We start from the raw sequence: 17,827 nt of genomic DNA, 5'->3' as shown, positions 1-17,827 counted from the left end.
ATATGAAAATTTTGTCACATGAGGAATACTATAATGGTAAGAAATTTATTATTGTTGGAAATGGAAGCAAACTTAGCATTTGTCATGCAGGGCAAAGTTAAAAAACCTTCCATTAGATAAAAAATCTTTGAGAACAGTAGCACAAATATTTATAATGCCACACGCAAAACTAAGTATACTTTAATTAACCTTAAAAATAGTTTAATATATACATACTTTATTCTAACGTATGGATTTCTTGACCCTCTTGTCATTTAAAGTGTAAAAAATAAAACAAGTGAGGTGCAAACATACTTAATAAAGATATTTTAAAATGTAGACAAAGAAGTTTATTTAACATCATACTTGGATAAATAAGTATATAATTTTAAATTACAATTAATTAATTTAGTACTTATTTATTATTAACATTATTACAACTTGTAGGAGTCATTGGTGGTTGTTGGTCATTATTTCTCATCATTTTCTCGTAGTTCTCTTGTGTTCATTGTATAAGAAAACTAACACTTTGACCATCAAACATATACTAGACGCATAAGAATTACAGTTGTTAATTACCTGTAGTTGAGAACAAGATACAATTAATTACACCTAATGTAACTCATTTTGTCTCACCACTATTTAATTAGGGTATAAAATATATTTTAGTTATTTGTATTTAATTTGTCGTGCTCATATCAATTAGAAAATTATGAGTATGGATATTATGTATTGAAGCACATGTACACCATCATATTTGCAAACATTACTAACTCGTGGAGAGAGGTAACATTTTTTTTTTATAGTTATTTAATGATTCATCTCCACCGAAAAATAAAGATATATAAGAAATTATTTAAATATATAATTGAATGTTATATTTATCATTTTTCGTACAACTTTTATTGGATAATACCATTTAATTACCTTGTCTAAATATATAATTGCTTTGTCTAAAAATTATACATTGTTATATGCAGGTGAATGATACTAGAAATGAAGGGAGGAAGCCTTATAAAACAAAATTGATTTTTTTAAAAAGACAACTTACTATAATTGTTATTACAATAATAAAAATAAAAATTTGACTTACCATGATGGTTGTGGTGCTACTTGTCATAAAAAGTCATATTTTCTATAATGTTTCTAGAAATATTTATCATATAAAACCATTTATCGTGACAATGGTTAGGCTAACTATTAATAAGTTAAATTTTCTATGAAAATTCTAGAAATACATGTCATAAAAGGTTATATGTGAACATATGTTGGACATATATAACTGTTACAATAAATTAACTTTTTATGATATTAGAATAGTCGTAAAAAATCTTGCACAACTATCAAATTTTACATTGATTTTGCACAAATATCAAATTTAATTTCCTAAATCTAAATAATAAATATATTTTTCTCTTTATGTAAAAAAATTGGAATATTTCCTAAAGCTAATTTAAATAAAAAATTTTAAATGAATAGTCTCAACAAAAAGATACTTATTCATTTATATATCAATAACAAGTAATTAACTAATGAATAAACAATTTAAATGAAAAATGATAATAGTGGCACTCTTCAATTGAGAACTTTATATGCTAGAATCATTAAACTGATTTTCGTCAATAGAAATCGAACACAAGGATACTTGGTCAAGTTTAGCATGCTAATGCAGCTCAAAAAATGCCATATTAAAGGACGTTATTCGTCCGTGGAACTTGGGAGACAAGGAAGAAATACATATATTGAGCAAAAAACCATTTACATTTATCCCTATACCAATTAACATTTAACAGAAACCAGTTACACTGTTCCTTGGCAGATATCAATGCCAAGGCATGATTCTCAAAAATGCATATATTGATACAATTGCCAGAGGGAAGGGGGCAAGTACACAGATCAAGATGAATTAGCCTCACGAACTGGCATATCACGTGGATATTCATTCAGAGCAGAGCAGCCACTGCCAAGGTGGATGTAAATACAAGTTTGCTTTGGTCATTAATAATGCTAGCTCTGGTCAAGTTTGCTTTTCCTATTCATCAAGTCATGGTAGTAGAGCAGTACACACATAGGTTGTCCAAGGATACTGAATATGAACCAAAAAATCATATTTCCAACCTGGCATGAAGAAAATAACAAATTAATAAACCAACGAATCAAAATCCAGATGATGGAGTTTTTAAGATATTATAAACCCATATGCTTATTTACATACCATTGAGTTTCTGAATTTTTCTTGAAGATAATGAGTGATTAAGACCAGAGGAACCTAGTAAAAAGGCATTCATTATCATGTCAATTGAACCAAAAATACGGATGAAATCATAATCCATAACTATTACAAAACATTGCGCAAGTTAATTACTCCAGAGAATACTTTCTTTCAGTTGGCCATAAAAGAGCAGGGAATTAATGGAAAATTTGTGTTACTGTCATACTTCAGTTTAATAGTAGAAGGTTAGTAAATAGTATGATTCAGTTACTTGATTTCACCTGAAACATAATTCCACCGAAAGCCCACAATTTGAATATGTGGCAAGGAACAGCAATGCACAGCTGCACTCAGAAGAACGTGAAATCGTAAGAAAAACTCCACAACTCTCTTAAGAAAACGTTGACAACAAATTACAACAGTGCAAAAAAGTATTCATGGATAAAGATAACATGTCTGACTAAAGCTAGGGAAATTTTGGTGACAAAATTAATATTGTGTTTGTTGGAGATCCCACATCGACTAGATAAGGATAATTCATAGTATATTTATAGTATATAAGTGGGTGCAAATCTCACCATAAAGTCAATTTTGTAAGGTTGAATTAGACTTAAAATGTAATTCTTAAGATGGTATCAAAGTCATTTAAGTTCGAGCTTATTCTGACGAGAATTTGTTGGGCCTATCGCCACTTGCTCATTTTGTAAGATTAAGTTAGGTTTGAAGTCGACTTCTTAAGAGATAACACGGGTAGAAACTAGAAATGTAGCAGTCCACTAATATTCATCTCTATCCAATTATAAGATATGCCAATGTTAGTATCTAAGCATGCCAACGTAAAGGATTTAGGTAGCTAGGTTTCTGAGGCCATCATCAGGTTGTAGATAGTGCAAAGACAAGTAATGTCCTATACCAATATTTAGCAAATCAGTCACAACCTACTTTATAACTTTCATTCCTCATCCACACAGTCCCAAACAATAGAAAGGGTAGGAACAAAGATACTCCAAGAATAAATTAAAGCAAGTTTCTTTCAGATTTCTATTGTGTAGCATGCATACAAGCACAAAACAACAATTTTGACAAAATACCAAAAATATGAGAGAGGAATGTTCTAAGAAATGAATAACACACCTCATGGAATAAAGCAGAAACCAGGAAGGCAATTAAAAGAGCAACGGCCTGTACAATGATGGAAGATCAAAATCATAAATATATCTATAACTCAAATAAATAAAATACCAATAATGTTTGACAAAAGAAGAGCCAATCCAAATACTGACCAATGAGAAGCAACTATGTTAATAAGATATTTTTGATAAAAAAGACCAAGAAAAAAAATTCACAATAGATATATTAAACATGATTCCATAGAACAAAAAATGGAGTTCCTTTGCAATTCTTGTTCACGTGAGTCATGTTTATGCATTCCAAAGTCATTTATCTGAAACGTCAGAACAGTGGATGAAGTTCAATTATTGTCTATCAATTGACAACTTTCTACTTATAGCTCCAAGTGCATCAGACATATCAAACCATAACAAAGTCGATAAAACTATATAAATATGTTTTAAAAGAACTTACGTAATAGATATGTAATAGCCTTATTCACAAGTTTTTACATAACTGTGTAAAGTTTAGAGCAAATTAGTTTGGGATCCATTGGTAAAACCGGAGGATGCTTTATTACCTTTGGTATGCCATGCCTTAAACACGGAAAATATAGGTGGCGGATCATCCATTTGTGAACAGGCTGCAATGTGAAAGAATCCATTCAGTAGTATACAAATGGTTTAGAATTACAGTTGATAAAGAATCAACTATATGTTCTGAGATTTAGAACCATTTGTTCAGTAACAGATGACAAAAAAGTTGTAACTTTCCTTCCTTCCTTTTGTTAAAACAGTCTGAGTTGTCAGCCCTCATTGTACAGAAAGGGAAAGTTAAATAAAATATCATGTGTGTGCGTGCTCACATGAATTTCATCCTAATAAGAGACCAAAAATCATTTTGCAGACAAAAAAAAACGTTGATCAAAATTTAGTCCGAAAAGGAGACATACCATATTCCACATTCTCCAATACTGATGGAAGCAGCAGCAATGCCACAAATACAGTTGGCGAAGAAGACACTATGTCACAAATCTCTTTGCTTAAAGATTAAGAATAATGTAAGTTAACACCTAATTAGGAAATAACTTACATCTTCAACAGTTTTGGCATTCCACCAGTCCTTGTAGAATTCGCGATCACCAAATCGAAGAAGCTCTGCCAGTATATTTAACCTACATTGAAACGGTCAGTAGAAGGATTAGCTGCCTCATATACGAACTAAATCTTTTAAAAAATCATAGCTTAACCTTTTCTAATACCCATAGATAAGACAAGCAGATCAGCATTTATGCTTGCACAAAAAATGAGCATAAATGAAGAGTAAAGCATCCTCACTGGCTACAGGAAAAATATACAAACCCATAAATAAAACTAGGCTAATAAATCCCTTATATCCATCAGAATCTCACTTAAACTGACCATTAGTGGCTCACCAATAATTTTTAGATCTTAATAAGTACATACTCCTGACAGCAATAGTCTCTACATGCACACCTTTAAATCACCTATATCTTACCACTGATGATGCAATTATTATTGAGGGTTTTTAGTAAGGTGATATCACTATAAGGATGCTTTGAAAGATTAATTAAGTACAGACTTATAATATCAACATCATCATCATCAAAATTGCCCGGGTACAGAAGTCAAGGCATTAAACACAAGAAATTAAAACAATAATTATTCAATTTATGGGAAGTGAAGATCACTTCCTATTAATATCTTGTAAGAAAAATGCACACATACATGCATGTTGAACAAAATAAGGGACGGTATACCAAAGGTGAAAAAAGCAATAGAACATGCAAAGCCACACATATAGATTTGGAACAGAAAGCTTCAGAACTCTTTCGATGGCATAAAGAAGGTCTCCCTTGAAAGGATGCTGTGAATTTTGTACAATAGGATTAATGTACTGCAAAATTGCACAGTCAAAACAACATCAGAATACCAGTAGAAACAACAAATTTGAAGAAAAAAAATGCGCAAACAGAAAAGAGAGAAAATGTAGAAATGAACAAAATTTATTAACCAGTACTGCTTACTTGTTCAATAATAAAACCCATAACTCCTGTAAATACTATCAGCTTGACAAGTTGACGAAACACCCAACCCTTTCGAATATAAGGTGTGCGAGGATAGCTTAGCTAAAACAGCAGATCATAAAACAAAATACAAGTACATAAATGTGAGAAACTTTGCTCTCAAAAGAAAATTAAAAAGTGAAATCCACATGGAGATACATTTGTGCATAAAAAGGCAAAGACAAATGAACTGTATAAACCTACTCAAAGAGCACCCAAGCAAAATTTTGGCAAATTAGGTAAAAATGACAATGCCAAAGCTCATCTACTACTCTCACAAAGTATAAAAAATGTATGCTACACTTTTTGCCAGGGAGTCATGTAAAATACCCATTCCTTTCAAAGAGTCTTAGCTTTTAAACATACTAAAGTGAGAACCAAGCACTATAATATACAGATTGACAAACAGAAATACAACCCCGTCCCCTTCTCTCACACAAGTGAGGAAGACACTGACAGACACATTGTGTCTAAACTAGCATATTGCAATTGGGAAGCACAAGAGGAATTTCGTACAATTGGAAGTATAGGGAGAGCTAGAGAAAGGTTTTGGGATTTCTGCCATAGATTTTGTTATGCAATATTTGGTGCTACAAAATGTTGTATTGTCTATAGGCACGGCAAAGAAATAGAAAATAATTTTGAGTGTTGAGATGAACAAGGTTAATGACCAACATATGAAAATGGAAAGGAAATACAGGATAAGAAATGAAGACATTTGGTGAAAGGTATCACATGTATTGAAGACGATAGTTAAAGAGGGTTAGCAAGATAATTATAATAGTATTGGAAAATCCTATCAAATGATCACACATAAAACTCTGGATCAATTAATCTTGTTAGGCGGGAACTTAATTCCTAGCTGTGTAAATTAGTGGGGATGGTTAGCAATTAGTTTGATTATATGTTAAAGAGGGTTAGTGAGATACTTTTATATGAGGATTTACTCTGTTGTGAAAGGAGAAACACTTGCCAGATAATTATCTGTTTTCATTGTCCTCATTCAATATTCAGTACAAGAAGCATTAATTTTCTCATGTTCTGTCTTTTGGTTCCCAACAGCATGTCAGACACTGACTAAAAACCTCAGACATATTCACACCAAAGACATACGGGTAAAGTCCACATACTAGTGCCTATAAGCAATCTAATAAGAGAAAAATGAATACAGTTGTAAAATAGGTAATGAGGCAACTCTACAACCATTACAAATAAAAGGAATTTGCTTCCAAAAAACAAACTATACTAAATCACTAGAAAGTACTGCTACCTGGTAACATAAAGTAGGAGCAACCATGAAGTATGCCAAGCTCTTGAACCTCACACTGTAAGGATATTCCATATTCACAGTATTGGGTACTGCTTCTCCCTGTAACAAAGGAAACATAGGAAACATGTTCGAATAAGGGGGGAAACAAGTGTTTATATATCACACATTCACTCAAGTGAAAAGCTAATCATCCAGATATAAGGAAGTAATAAAACGGAAAACAGGATGGAAGTAATTTGAATTAAGACAAAATAAACTTTACTTTAGCACATTATGAAGTTTTGAACATGATCTATAAACTACAGCTTAGTCAAGCACAATATTCTTGTGTGAAAACTAATCATCAAATACATCATAAAACATATAGTTCTCTTTAAAGTATACAAGTAAGTGAAAATGACCTTTTGTAATTAATGTCTACCAACTTATAAGTGGAACTTATGAGTCTTAAGAAAACATTTGTCCTTATTTCGTTATTTAAATTGTCGGGGAGGTGTCTTTGATACTGTCAAATGCAGTTTTAATTTAGTGGTTTAGTCAGTTTCTATTTCGAGATAGTTTCTGTTTTTGTTTTCCCATAAACAGTAACAACTCCTAAAATCAAGGAGCAAGATCTTTTTGCAGTGTATATACACTGAAATACACACAAAAATACACGCTTCAGCATATCCCAAATAGAAAAATATTCACATTACTTCTCTACTACTTTTCTCTTCCAACAATTTTTTATCTCAATTAAAATTCAACAATGGTACTAGAGCTCTCTTTTCAAGGGACCTATGAAATGGATGCTGAATAATATTTCGCACAAGTTACTCCTCCTATCTTTGATGGGGAGAACTGTGACCTTTGGATTTGTGGGACGCTGCAGAAAAAGATTGTGAAGTCAACAATTCTTGGAGTGTGACTTATTTGTTGGGAAATTTCAGTTAAATACAATTGGTTCTAGGATGAACTCTGGCATGGTATGAAAGTCTATTTTGGTAGGCTCACTTGGTTTGGCAAGCGTGCAGGTGTATTTAAATGTTATCCACCTTGTCAGAACTGCGGGAAAATGGCTAAGCCACCATTTAAATGTTGGAGAACAGCTAATGCTAAGTGCATTGAGTGTAATCAAGTGGGACTAGGAGTTAATTATGCAAAAACAAGACTGAACCACATTGTAAAGTGGCACAGGCTATAGATCAAGAGGAGGAAAAGTACTTGTTTGCTGTAACACATTTCTCTAAAATTGAATTAAGTTAGAATTGACTCATTGATAGTGGTTCTACAAACCACATGACAAACAAGAAGGTCTATTCAAAATTAATTTTTGATGTGGTGTATGTTCTTAAAATTGATCAAAACTTATTGAATTGTGACATAAGAGGCAAAAATCTGAAGAAGATCAAGCTAATTTCGGAATAACAATCCCAAAGAAGGAAGTGGTGTTTCTGAAGAAAAAACTAAAGCTATTGTGCAAAAACACACAAATAAGCTGATATATTTGAGTGAAAATGCTCTAAGAGAAAATCTGTTTGGAACTTTGGCTAAAAAAGAAGACAAAAATAAAGGAGAAACTACAAAAATGGAACATGGTAGGAAGTGTTTAAAGTTGAAAATGTCATGGCCCAATCACATGAGAAGGAAGCAATAATATTTCAATAGGAAAATTCTCATTTAAAACAGAACAATTGATGTCATATCCAAGACACTGTAATTCAGCAGATTGAATTTTTGAGAAAGAAGTTAGAAGTTTGCGACCTCCAAGGCAAGGAGGAGTGTTTCGAACTTGCTTTAGATGCTGCCAAAGAGGTTTTCATTTTGTTTGAGTAAGTCAATTAGTGGATTGATAAGAATCTATGTTGTTAGTGGTTTAGTCAGTTTCTGTTTTTAAGATGGTTTTTCTTTTTACTTTGTTTTCCCATTATCAACAACAACTTATAAAATTAAGGAGCAAGATGTTTTAGTGTATTTAATACTGATAAGCTTGATAAAATATACGCTTCAGCATTATCCATAGAAAAATATTCACATAAATGTTATCATGTTAAGAGCTTATGTCTTGCATGAACTTATGCTTTGTTTGGTGTATTTTGAACTCATTTAGTAGTATTGTACTACTAGACTTAATTACTTTATCGTTGAGGTTTACTATTTTGCTTTATTATGTCATTTATAGGTATTTTAATATTTTTTATACAAATTAAACTCTTATGAGTTTGCGAATCGAGTTTACACAACTCTCCTAGTTTACACAAGACCGTGTTGGTTAAGGAAAAATAGAGGAAAGAAAAATCACAAAGAATAAACAAAAATGATGAAAGAAAACAAAAGAGAGAAAACTTGACTTCAAGAAACAAAGTTTTAAAATTCTCTCTCCATTCAAACAGCCGGTATATATATTACCTTTTCAATTGATTTGGTAAGTTGTCGCATATCATAGTTTGTATGTGCATAAGACACCAATTTTAACCATACAACGCAAGAAAATAGCATTAAAGTGACACCCGATACAAAAGCAGAGTCACACCTGCAAAAAAAAGGAAGGTTACAAGTCAGTAATAATAATCCATCTTCCCTATCCTTATCTATGAAATGACTATGCACACGCATAAGAATATTTTAACCCTCAGCAATCATCTTCATTTCTCAATGTTCATATAGCAATCCAATAATAGTTTGAAAGGTAATTCAATTCCAACATCATAAAAGGGCTTTAAATTTATCTCAAATAATTTAAAAGATAATGAGGTTCTTAAATTCTCAGTGCAGGAGAGTGACAATGTTTGTTATGTAACACCATTATCAAATATCAACTTAAATCACATTCTATAAGATAATTCTTTCAAAATGGATGGTATAACAACAAATGTCAAAACAAAAAAGGAGCCAAGACGGCAGACCCAGAATAAATTTTGAAGAATATATGCCAAATAACTAGACTAACCTGAGAATCACTAAAACTGGATACAAAACTGAAGCTGAGGTAATGATTATATGAAGTAGAACAACGACCTGCAACATTAAAGTCAACATAATATTCCCGTGTATACAGATATTAAGATTTAACAAAAGCTCACATGGCATGATCACTTACTGATTCCGGTATACACTTCCATTGTGCCAACTTCTCCACTATAAAGGCAGTAAAAGGAAATACCACAAGAGAAAGACTGCAAATCCACACAATCACTTACTGTTACAAAACATTTGAAGAAACAACCCTAAAAATAATTACACAGCATATAGTTTATCCTCATGAGAATTCATGAAGGGCATTACCAACACATGAAAAGGGGCCAGTCACTCAATGAACTTGAACTAAACCAAAATCCAGACTTGATCAACAAGCCATACTGCAATAAAACACACAATAAGAGAGACAATAAATACAGAACCGTCAAAATCAAGGCCATAAATAGAAAACAGAAAATTGTTACAGGGGAATGGACAATTAAACAGGAAAAGGCAAAACCTTCATTAGATTCTCGATTATGAGTCTGCTATTTACTGCAACAAGTACTACGATACAGAGGTTGAACAGGCCCGCGTGACTCTGCAGCTGATGGAATAATTAGTAAACAAATAAAACTACAGAGTCATCATCACACCAACTTATCAACCAAAACAAAGTAGGTAAAAAAAATCCCCGATCCACCAACTATATTGAATTCAAATCATAAATTGATACCGACTAGCTTCCAGTACACACAAATAAATGAAACAAGCTCTCACCAGCAGTGACATACTCTATTTAAAACACCTCAAAGACGCTCTCATTCAAGACTCTGTGATTTCTATTTTTTTGAGTTGTTAATTATGCCGAAAGGGAGCAAAACGGCAAGGTTCTGTTCATTTTCTATCAGTTTCGGAGTTTAAGCAACATTGAGGTCAAAGTTAACGGCCAGAACCTGACGGAAAATGCTGTCGGAACTGAGAGGACTTTCCTTGACTCTACGGTGAGCGGGGACCGAAGGCCGGTACGCGAATTCAAGGTTGGAGGTTGCAGTCTCATGCTTTTGTGGTGGTTGTGAATAGGCGACCGCGCTGTCCACGGTGTCCATGAAGTCATCAGAACCGGAATCCTTGACCAAGTCTTCGCCGGAACTGTCTGTAGACTCCGGCGAATTGTAGAGACGACCAGCGGAGGTGGCGGTGGGTCTGCGGCGCACGGTAGAATGGTTGATAGCAGTGGCTATGGTTTGACGCTGATCAGAATTCTCCATTGGAGAAGAAAAAGAGAGTGGGATTACTTCCGCAGTCTTCTCCAAAAAGAAACAGGTTTCTACAATTCTTTTAATAATAATTAAAATCTCAAGAGAATCAAAATTTCTCTCTATAAATAATGTTTACCACTCATTGACCAATATCTATCTCAGATTTTTCCAAATTAATGTTTTTCATTTTTAATAATGTATTAAACTATCTTAAACTATAATTACGAATATGTATCATGTCTTTATATATATGCATTATATAGATTAAAATAAAAGTATATGTACAAGTACTTTTAAATATATAAATTATATTATAATTATCAGTTATAATATATAGATGTTTTGAACTTATAAATTATATTTTTATTTATGATATTTACTTTATATTTTTAGTAGATATTAAATTTATAATTAATATTTGATATAATTAAATTTAGTAGATATTGTTGATACCAATAAGATATTAAATAAAAAGAACTATTATTATTATTTATTACATTTGAGTAGAAATATGTGATATTATTTTGGTATAATGCATTGGAATGTGTATATTGATAATATATAGAAATTTAAAATGAATATAAATATGTTAAAACAAAATACTAAAGATTAAGAAATCTTTGATGAGAAAGGAATCAAAATAATAAAAGTATGAAAGAAAAGAATAAGAATTGATTTATTAGAGTTGGAAGAAAGAGAAAAAGAGTAAGGTGGTGTGATGGTGATGTTTGTTCTATTGTGGGTTGACAGGCAAAGATAGAAAGGAATCTGATGATTCCCATAAATGTCTGAAAGCGGTGGTGAGAAATGCCACTGTTAGATATGCTTATTTATGAGAAAAAGAAAACTTCCTTCCTCAATAAACTTTTCATTGAAAATAGGAAAAAAAAATATTTAAAAAATGAATGATTTTATAAATTTTTGTCTAATAATGAAATATATAATGTTATTTTTGTAATGAATATATAAAATAATATTATTTTTTATTAAAAAAATAATTTAAGTCTAATTTAATCTGTAAGATTATGATATTTATATCTTATTAAAATTGTGAAGTTTATATTTATTTATAACAATTTTGTTTCTATGGTGTGAAAAAGCTAAATACAAAAGTATCAAATGTTCTTACTTTTTTTTTTATATTTTTAAGAAATCAAATAAAGAAATATTTTTTTCTACTTTTCTTTCACTCCTTTCATTTCCTTTCTATATAAATCAGTATATATAAGATTCTAGATTTAAATTTAAACATAAAAAGCCGCATGCTTAAATATCTTAATAAATATTATGTTACTTGCAAGTTGAAAACAAAAAGTAATTTATTAATTTTTTTGTTCTTGAAGGCTCGTCAAATATTAAAGTAAATAGTATTGTGAAAGGTAGGTGAAATAATATTAGTTTAGAGTTTGGGAGATACAAGATATATCATCGAAATTGACATTCGCATTTTCTAAATTTCTAAATTGGTATAATCAATTTTTTTTGTCACATTCAATTTCTCAAATTTTTTTATGAGTCTTTTTTAATTTATTTACATATATTTTGTATAAAATTTTATTATAATATATCGGTTCTTTAAAACAAAATTTATCAAAAAACATTAAACATGAGAATAAAAAAAACTTAATAACAGATGATATGATGATTTTAACAAATTTAATTAAGATAAAGATGAATTTATCTAATAAATAGTTTTTACTATTTGTTAATTTGGGTAAAAATCTTGACACCATGGAACTTCCTTGTTCATATTCACAACTCTCCAACTTCAACTATCTTAATTCAAATAAAAAGAAGATTGATTTGGTTGAAGAATATAAAAACTAAAGAGGGTGAAGTTATAGAGCCCAAATTCACTCTACTTGTATCTAAAATTACCAAGGAAATTTTCTTTTTAGCTCAATTCAGTTTTTTACATTGTGGTGCTTTTGTCTGATTTTTGCTACAAGACATTAAGTTGCATTAGGTAATTATAAAACAAAATTAATTATATACTTAAAATAATTTGTTTACTTAATAAGAGTTAAAAAAAAGTTATACACGAACTGAAATCAAATCTAATAAATAATCGATTGTTTTGCATCCAGTTTATTAATTACAACATAGATAATTTGATTTATTTAACCGCTAAATAAATCAAATTATAATAACATGCTTCCAACTTCACTAGAGATCATTGTTATTTAATTTGGTTATTTGTAATTATGTGATTTTCTTAAAAACAGTTTTGATTTACTTTTCTATAGGTTTAGTTTTAAAGTGAATTTTGTCTATCTCCCACTTAACTTGTATTACTTTTCTTTTCTTTTTCTTTTTAAATATAACTTTATTTTTATATAAATAAATAAATCAATAAATAAACGATTTTCTTAACTTCATTCAACAGCTTATAAAAATACATAATTACATAAACTTTTTTAAACACACTCTTGATCTCTCTCCATTTTAAGACTAAAAAGGATATAAAAATATTTTTTTTGCAACAATAACTAAACTTCCATATTTTGTATAGTTATAATATTGTAAGAAGGATAAAGAAGCTAATTAATATATTTATACATTTTTATAAAAAAAAATTGGAAATTGAAAATGATAATGATAATTTTGTATTGATTTAACTTTTAAAATATTACATAGATCTATCAATTTCATGACAAGCTAGTCTTTATAATAAATTTCGTGTAAGAAAAAACTTCATGATAAACTTAACTCTCTAACTTAGTAAAGTATGTGTTAGAAAGGACTAATTTTTTTATGTAATTAATAAATCTAAAGACAAAATTAGATACTCAGAAACTTTTGAAAGCAAAATCATTACATATAACCATTTTTTGGAATAAAATTATATATTTTTCGCCTGAATTTATAACATTTCTTATACTAAATTAAATGCATATAATAAATTCTCTAAATACTTAACTTGAATGAAATACTTTGATATACTTAAGTTTTCGATTTTTTTCTAACAGCTTAAGTTTTCGAAATTAGTAATAGCTTTTAACTTATCTAAAAAAATCTATAAAAGAAAACAATCTTTCACTCTCTCTTTTCTACTTGTAAAGCAATTCAACCTTATATCCCCAATGGAAGTGATAATACAAATAAATTGTGAGCTTAGGAAACTAAAATCCAAAGTTTTCAAAACTTCCATTAGGGAATTATGGTTTCACACTAAGACACGTCTAAGTCAAAATCTCCTTAAAGTAAGTCCCAATTCTTAAAGGGCAACACAACTAGTATGTGGAGAATTTCATGCAATTCGGAATCCTAATCAAGGCTTGGGCACCACATAAATGTGGAAGTGTTCTGAACACCACTGCCACCTAAACTCATATTTTACTCAAAAAACATTTTGGATATGCGGCTACCATGTCAGTTTTCCCAAGTTGGTAGGTTGGTTTGCATAGGAAACAAATATTGCTTCATTGGGTCAAATTTGAACCAAGCTAAGTTTAAAACACTTAAAATCCAACCAAGTCTCATTGTTATCCTTGCCGTAAAGTGTCAACAACGTGACTTGTACGATAAATAGGAGAGTTTATTCACTCACCTAAAAGCTTTTATAATTTTGTCTTAAAATAAATCGTGGTATATGAAAAATGGGTGGGAAAAGAAACTTAGTGTAATATACGTAAAATAAGGAGACGTACAACTTAACACTATCATACCAGGTCGCAAACTACTGATATAAAGCACTTGTTCAAAATTATTTTAAAATAAAAAGAAAAAAATAGTTAAAATACATAACATTTAATCACTTGATAATAATAACAGTTCAGCAACTTGAAAAGGGAAACGTGTCACAAAGAAACTCAAATTCTTTCTCTTCGTTATTTTATTTTATTTCTGTCACTTCCAAGCAACCTCAGATTCCCACACATCTCTTCTGAAACCACTTTTTTCTCCCATTTATCTCTCCCCAACCTCCCTGAATCAAAGGTTAAGATAATACATCCTTTGTATTCAAAGTACAACACTGTAATTAACTTTTCGATTCCATTTCACCCCATCTGGCTCATAATTGAATATCAAAACATAATCTGAAATATAAATAACATCAAGCAATTCTAAAATTTAGTAAAATTAAAAGGTTCGCTAGAAAAGTTGCCTAGTAAAAATGTGCAAGGACAACCAATACACCAATTGGGCCAATAATGGGTTTCCACAACGCAAGTCATAAATTAAAATACTAAGAGCCTATTAAACCAAGTTTCAGAGCAAAAGTGCAACGGAGGAAAGTTGGGAGGGGGAGAGAAACATTACATAACATTTTCCAAACGCAAACTAATTTTCATCTAATACGATGGAGGACAAAATCTGATTAAAGGAGCTCAGCAACATTTGAAGGCAGCTCCTCAACTACCACATTATAAAACTTCTGGATGTCGAACAGCATTTTATCGTCATCCTTTGTGACAAAGTTGATAGCCACACCTTTCCTGCCAAACCTTCCACTGCGACCAATACGATGCAGATAATTCTCTGGCTGTGTGGGGAGATCATAATTTATAACTAGAGACACTTGTTGGACATCAATACCACGGGCCAAAAGATCAGTAGTAATCAAGACTCGGGAAGAACCAGATCGGAATTCACGCATAATAATGTCCCTGGTATTCTGGTCCATGTCTCCATGGGTTGCTGAGACAGTGTGGTCACGGCTTCTCATTTTGTCAGTCAACCAATCAACTTTCCTTCTTGTGTTCACAAAAATGACACTCTGGGTGATTGCTAACGTCTCATAAAGATCACAGAGGGTGTCCAGCTTCCATTCCTCTTTGTCAACATTGACATAAAACTGCTTTATACCCTCCAAGGTGAGCTCATCACGCTTCACAAGGATCCTCACAGGTTTGTTCATGAACTTTCTTGTGATCTCAAGGGCCTCAGGAGGCATTGTGGCTGAGAAAACTCCCACTTGAATCTTAGATGGCAGCAGCTGGAATATATCATAGATCTAATAATAAAGCCAATGGTTAGAAGATTTACACAAATTATTACTTTTAGTATTAAAGATAATACACCTAACAGGCTAAGAAAAGAGTCAATTGAAAGGCATTTGAGTTTAAATTCCATCAGAAGTTACTACTACATGAGAAACTTAAGAGGAAAGAGACATACATAGAGTTAAAAATATAAATATTGATATGATATAAAGTGAAACAGAATTGACATTGGAGGGTTTATACATCTATTTACAACAATACATAGCCAAGGGTGGGTAATACTAAAAATAGAACATAAAATATCAGCATAGAGAAAAGGCACGGGTGAGTAGAGAATTAAAAGCACCTGATCCTTAAAACCTCGGGAAAGCATTTCATCAGCCTCATCCAATACAAACATCTTGATATTATCAGGTTGGAGTGATTGCCTACGAAGCATATCAAAAACACGACCAGGGGTACCAACCACAACATGAACTCCGCTGGACAAAATGCGTTGGTCTTCACGGACACTGGTACCTCCCACACAAGCATGAACCTTAACACCAAGATAATCTCCAAGTGCCCGCATAACCTTTTCAATCTGCTGAGCAAGCTCACGAGTTGGTGCTAAAACCAAGGCCTGGCATTGCGTCAAGCTATAGTCAAGTTGCTGCAGAATACCGGAACAGAAAGTAGCTGTCTTCCCAGTTCCAGACTGAGCCTGTTGAATAACATCAAGTCCCTTGCAGAAGGGAACTATCCCCCTTTGCTGAATGGCTGATGGCTTTTCAAAACCTAAAGCACAAAGGATACAAGATTAAGGATTTGGACATACTACAAAGCAGAAAGAATTAGCAGGACAACAAAAACACCATGGTTTAATAAAATAATATTGTAGGGCAAACCCGTGTCTAGTGTTGTGGTAATACCATATATTTTGAACAGTTGAGCTATCAATTTGATCCCTGAAATATTATCTTTACTCTTGAATGGTTTTTAGAATTCTTATTGCAAAACAAAATACCCATGCAGTCCCAGAAGTATTAGAAATCGATATTACTGATAAGTAGTCCATTAAATATAAAAAGATTTTTTAAAACAGTCCCTGAACTTTATAGATATGCATGTGCTTATGGGACTAAACAGATAGACACCAATCTTTCAAGGATTACCGAGAGAGAAGGTAATATAGTTCAAGGACAAAATTAGTGGCTTCGTCATTAACAAACAAACACACACCAATGGCAATCACTAGGAAGAACATTTTTTTTGGGGTTGAAAACAGTAAAGAGAAAGGATAAAACAGAAAAATATATCAAAGTACCATATGCGTAAATGCCCCTCAGAAGATTCTCCTGCAATCCCATAGCATCAAAACTTTCAAAAACCTCATCATAGGACGTGAAGAAGTCCTGCCCATCAGAAGACAGCCTGAAAGAAAAAAAAAAACAATAAAATCCAACAGATGACATTAACATCCTACAGCAATCATATCCACCACAGAACAAGAACAAAGACAGAAATTAAAACCAGATTGCTTAGAACTACGCAGAAGAGAAAAAAACTCTTACAGGTCACTCATTTTGGAATCAAAGTGACGCGTGTCGAAATTCGACCCCTCGGGCGCAAGTCCAGCCATGGCTGCAAAAATAACAAAAAAGACTGTTAAGGCGTGGCAACTTCTTAACAAAACGAGAACAGATAAAACCGAGGGTTCAGTAGAATCCCTAGAGAGAGTAAAATTGCGGCTCCTAACTCGAAAACCATGGAAGCAAATAATAGATATTAAAAAGGCACAGAGAAGAGAGAGAGAGAGAGAGAAATAAATAAGAAGAAGGGAGAGAAACCTTGGTGTGGAGAAGACGGAGAGGGAAAAGGGAGGGTGTGAGTAGAGTTAGGGTTTCCCGAACTCCTCGGATCTACGCCGCGGAGTCGAGAAAAGATAAAGAAGGTGAACCAGGCGGCGAAGTAAGAGAGAGTGAGTTTGTGGGAAGTGATAAATAAAACCAGGGTTCCTCTACTCTTTTCTCTGCTTCCTATTTT

The 17,827-nt window shown here is 31.9% G+C and overlaps 2 protein-coding genes across 3 annotated transcripts; both read right to left on the bottom strand.

Moving 5' to 3' along the window:
• Positions 1 to 1,700: 1,700 nt before the first annotated feature.
• LOC137807213 (diacylglycerol O-acyltransferase 1A) lies at positions 1,701 to 10,975 on the bottom strand. 2 transcript variants are annotated; one of them, XM_068607714.1, is made up of 16 exons: positions 10,551 to 10,975; positions 10,115 to 10,195; positions 9,922 to 9,995; positions 9,737 to 9,812; positions 9,587 to 9,654; positions 9,046 to 9,169; positions 6,658 to 6,756; positions 5,349 to 5,450; positions 5,082 to 5,218; positions 4,394 to 4,475; positions 4,254 to 4,274; positions 3,882 to 3,944; positions 3,326 to 3,373; positions 2,473 to 2,535; positions 2,195 to 2,248; positions 1,701 to 2,097 (listed from the first exon to the last, which is right to left on the bottom strand). In XM_068607714.1, the coding sequence occupies exons 1-16, from the start codon at positions 10,863 to 10,865 to the stop codon at positions 1,987 to 1,989; spliced, it is 1,518 nt and encodes a 505-aa protein (XP_068463815.1). In that variant the 5' UTR covers positions 10,866 to 10,975; the 3' UTR covers positions 1,701 to 1,986. The 2 variants fall into 2 exon arrangements, with proteins under 2 accessions (XP_068463815.1, XP_068463813.1); XM_068607712.1 differs by having other exon boundaries at positions 10,115 to 10,201; positions 10,551 to 10,950.
• A 3,946-nt stretch (positions 10,976 to 14,921) lies between these two features.
• LOC137807210 (eukaryotic initiation factor 4A-11-like) lies at positions 14,922 to 17,827 on the bottom strand. The gene is made up of 5 exons (XM_068607709.1): positions 17,632 to 17,827; positions 17,356 to 17,425; positions 17,109 to 17,215; positions 16,149 to 16,579; positions 14,922 to 15,813 (listed from the first exon to the last, which is right to left on the bottom strand). The coding sequence occupies exons 2-5, from the start codon at positions 17,421 to 17,423 to the stop codon at positions 15,178 to 15,180; spliced, it is 1,242 nt and encodes a 413-aa protein (XP_068463810.1). The 5' UTR covers positions 17,424 to 17,425; positions 17,632 to 17,827; the 3' UTR covers positions 14,922 to 15,177.

The sequence above is a fragment of the Phaseolus vulgaris genome, chromosome 3 (assembly GCF_000499845.2).
Source record: "Phaseolus vulgaris cultivar G19833 chromosome 3, P. vulgaris v2.0, whole genome shotgun sequence".
Classification (NCBI taxonomy): Eukaryota; Viridiplantae; Streptophyta; class Magnoliopsida; order Fabales; family Fabaceae; genus Phaseolus; species Phaseolus vulgaris.
Note: the sequence above shows the minus strand (reverse complement) of the source record. Positions and strands in the feature narration are given on the sequence as shown.

Coding starts and splice junctions, on each gene's coding strand:
- LOC137807213 (XM_068607712.1), bottom strand. CDS start 10,865: ATGGAGAATTCTGATCAGCGTCAAACCATAGCCACTGCTATCAACCAT. Junction 9,655..9,736: donor GGAAGTGTATACCGGAATCA/GTAAGTGATCAT, acceptor TTAATGTTGCAG/GTCGTTGTTCTACTTCATAT. Junction 4,275..4,393: donor ATGCCAAAACTGTTGAAGAT/GTAAGTTATTTC, acceptor TGCTTCCATCAG/TATTGGAGAATGTGGAATAT.
- LOC137807210 (XM_068607709.1), bottom strand. CDS start 17,423: ATGGCTGGACTTGCGCCCGAGGGGTCGAATTTCGACACGCGTCACTTT. Junction 17,216..17,355: donor GATTCCAAAATGAGTGACCT/GTAAGAGTTTTT, acceptor TTTTTCTTTCAG/GCTGTCTTCTGATGGGCAGG. Junction 16,580..17,108: donor GAGGGGCATTTACGCATATG/GTACTTTGATAT, acceptor TTTGTGCTTTAG/GTTTTGAAAAGCCATCAGCC.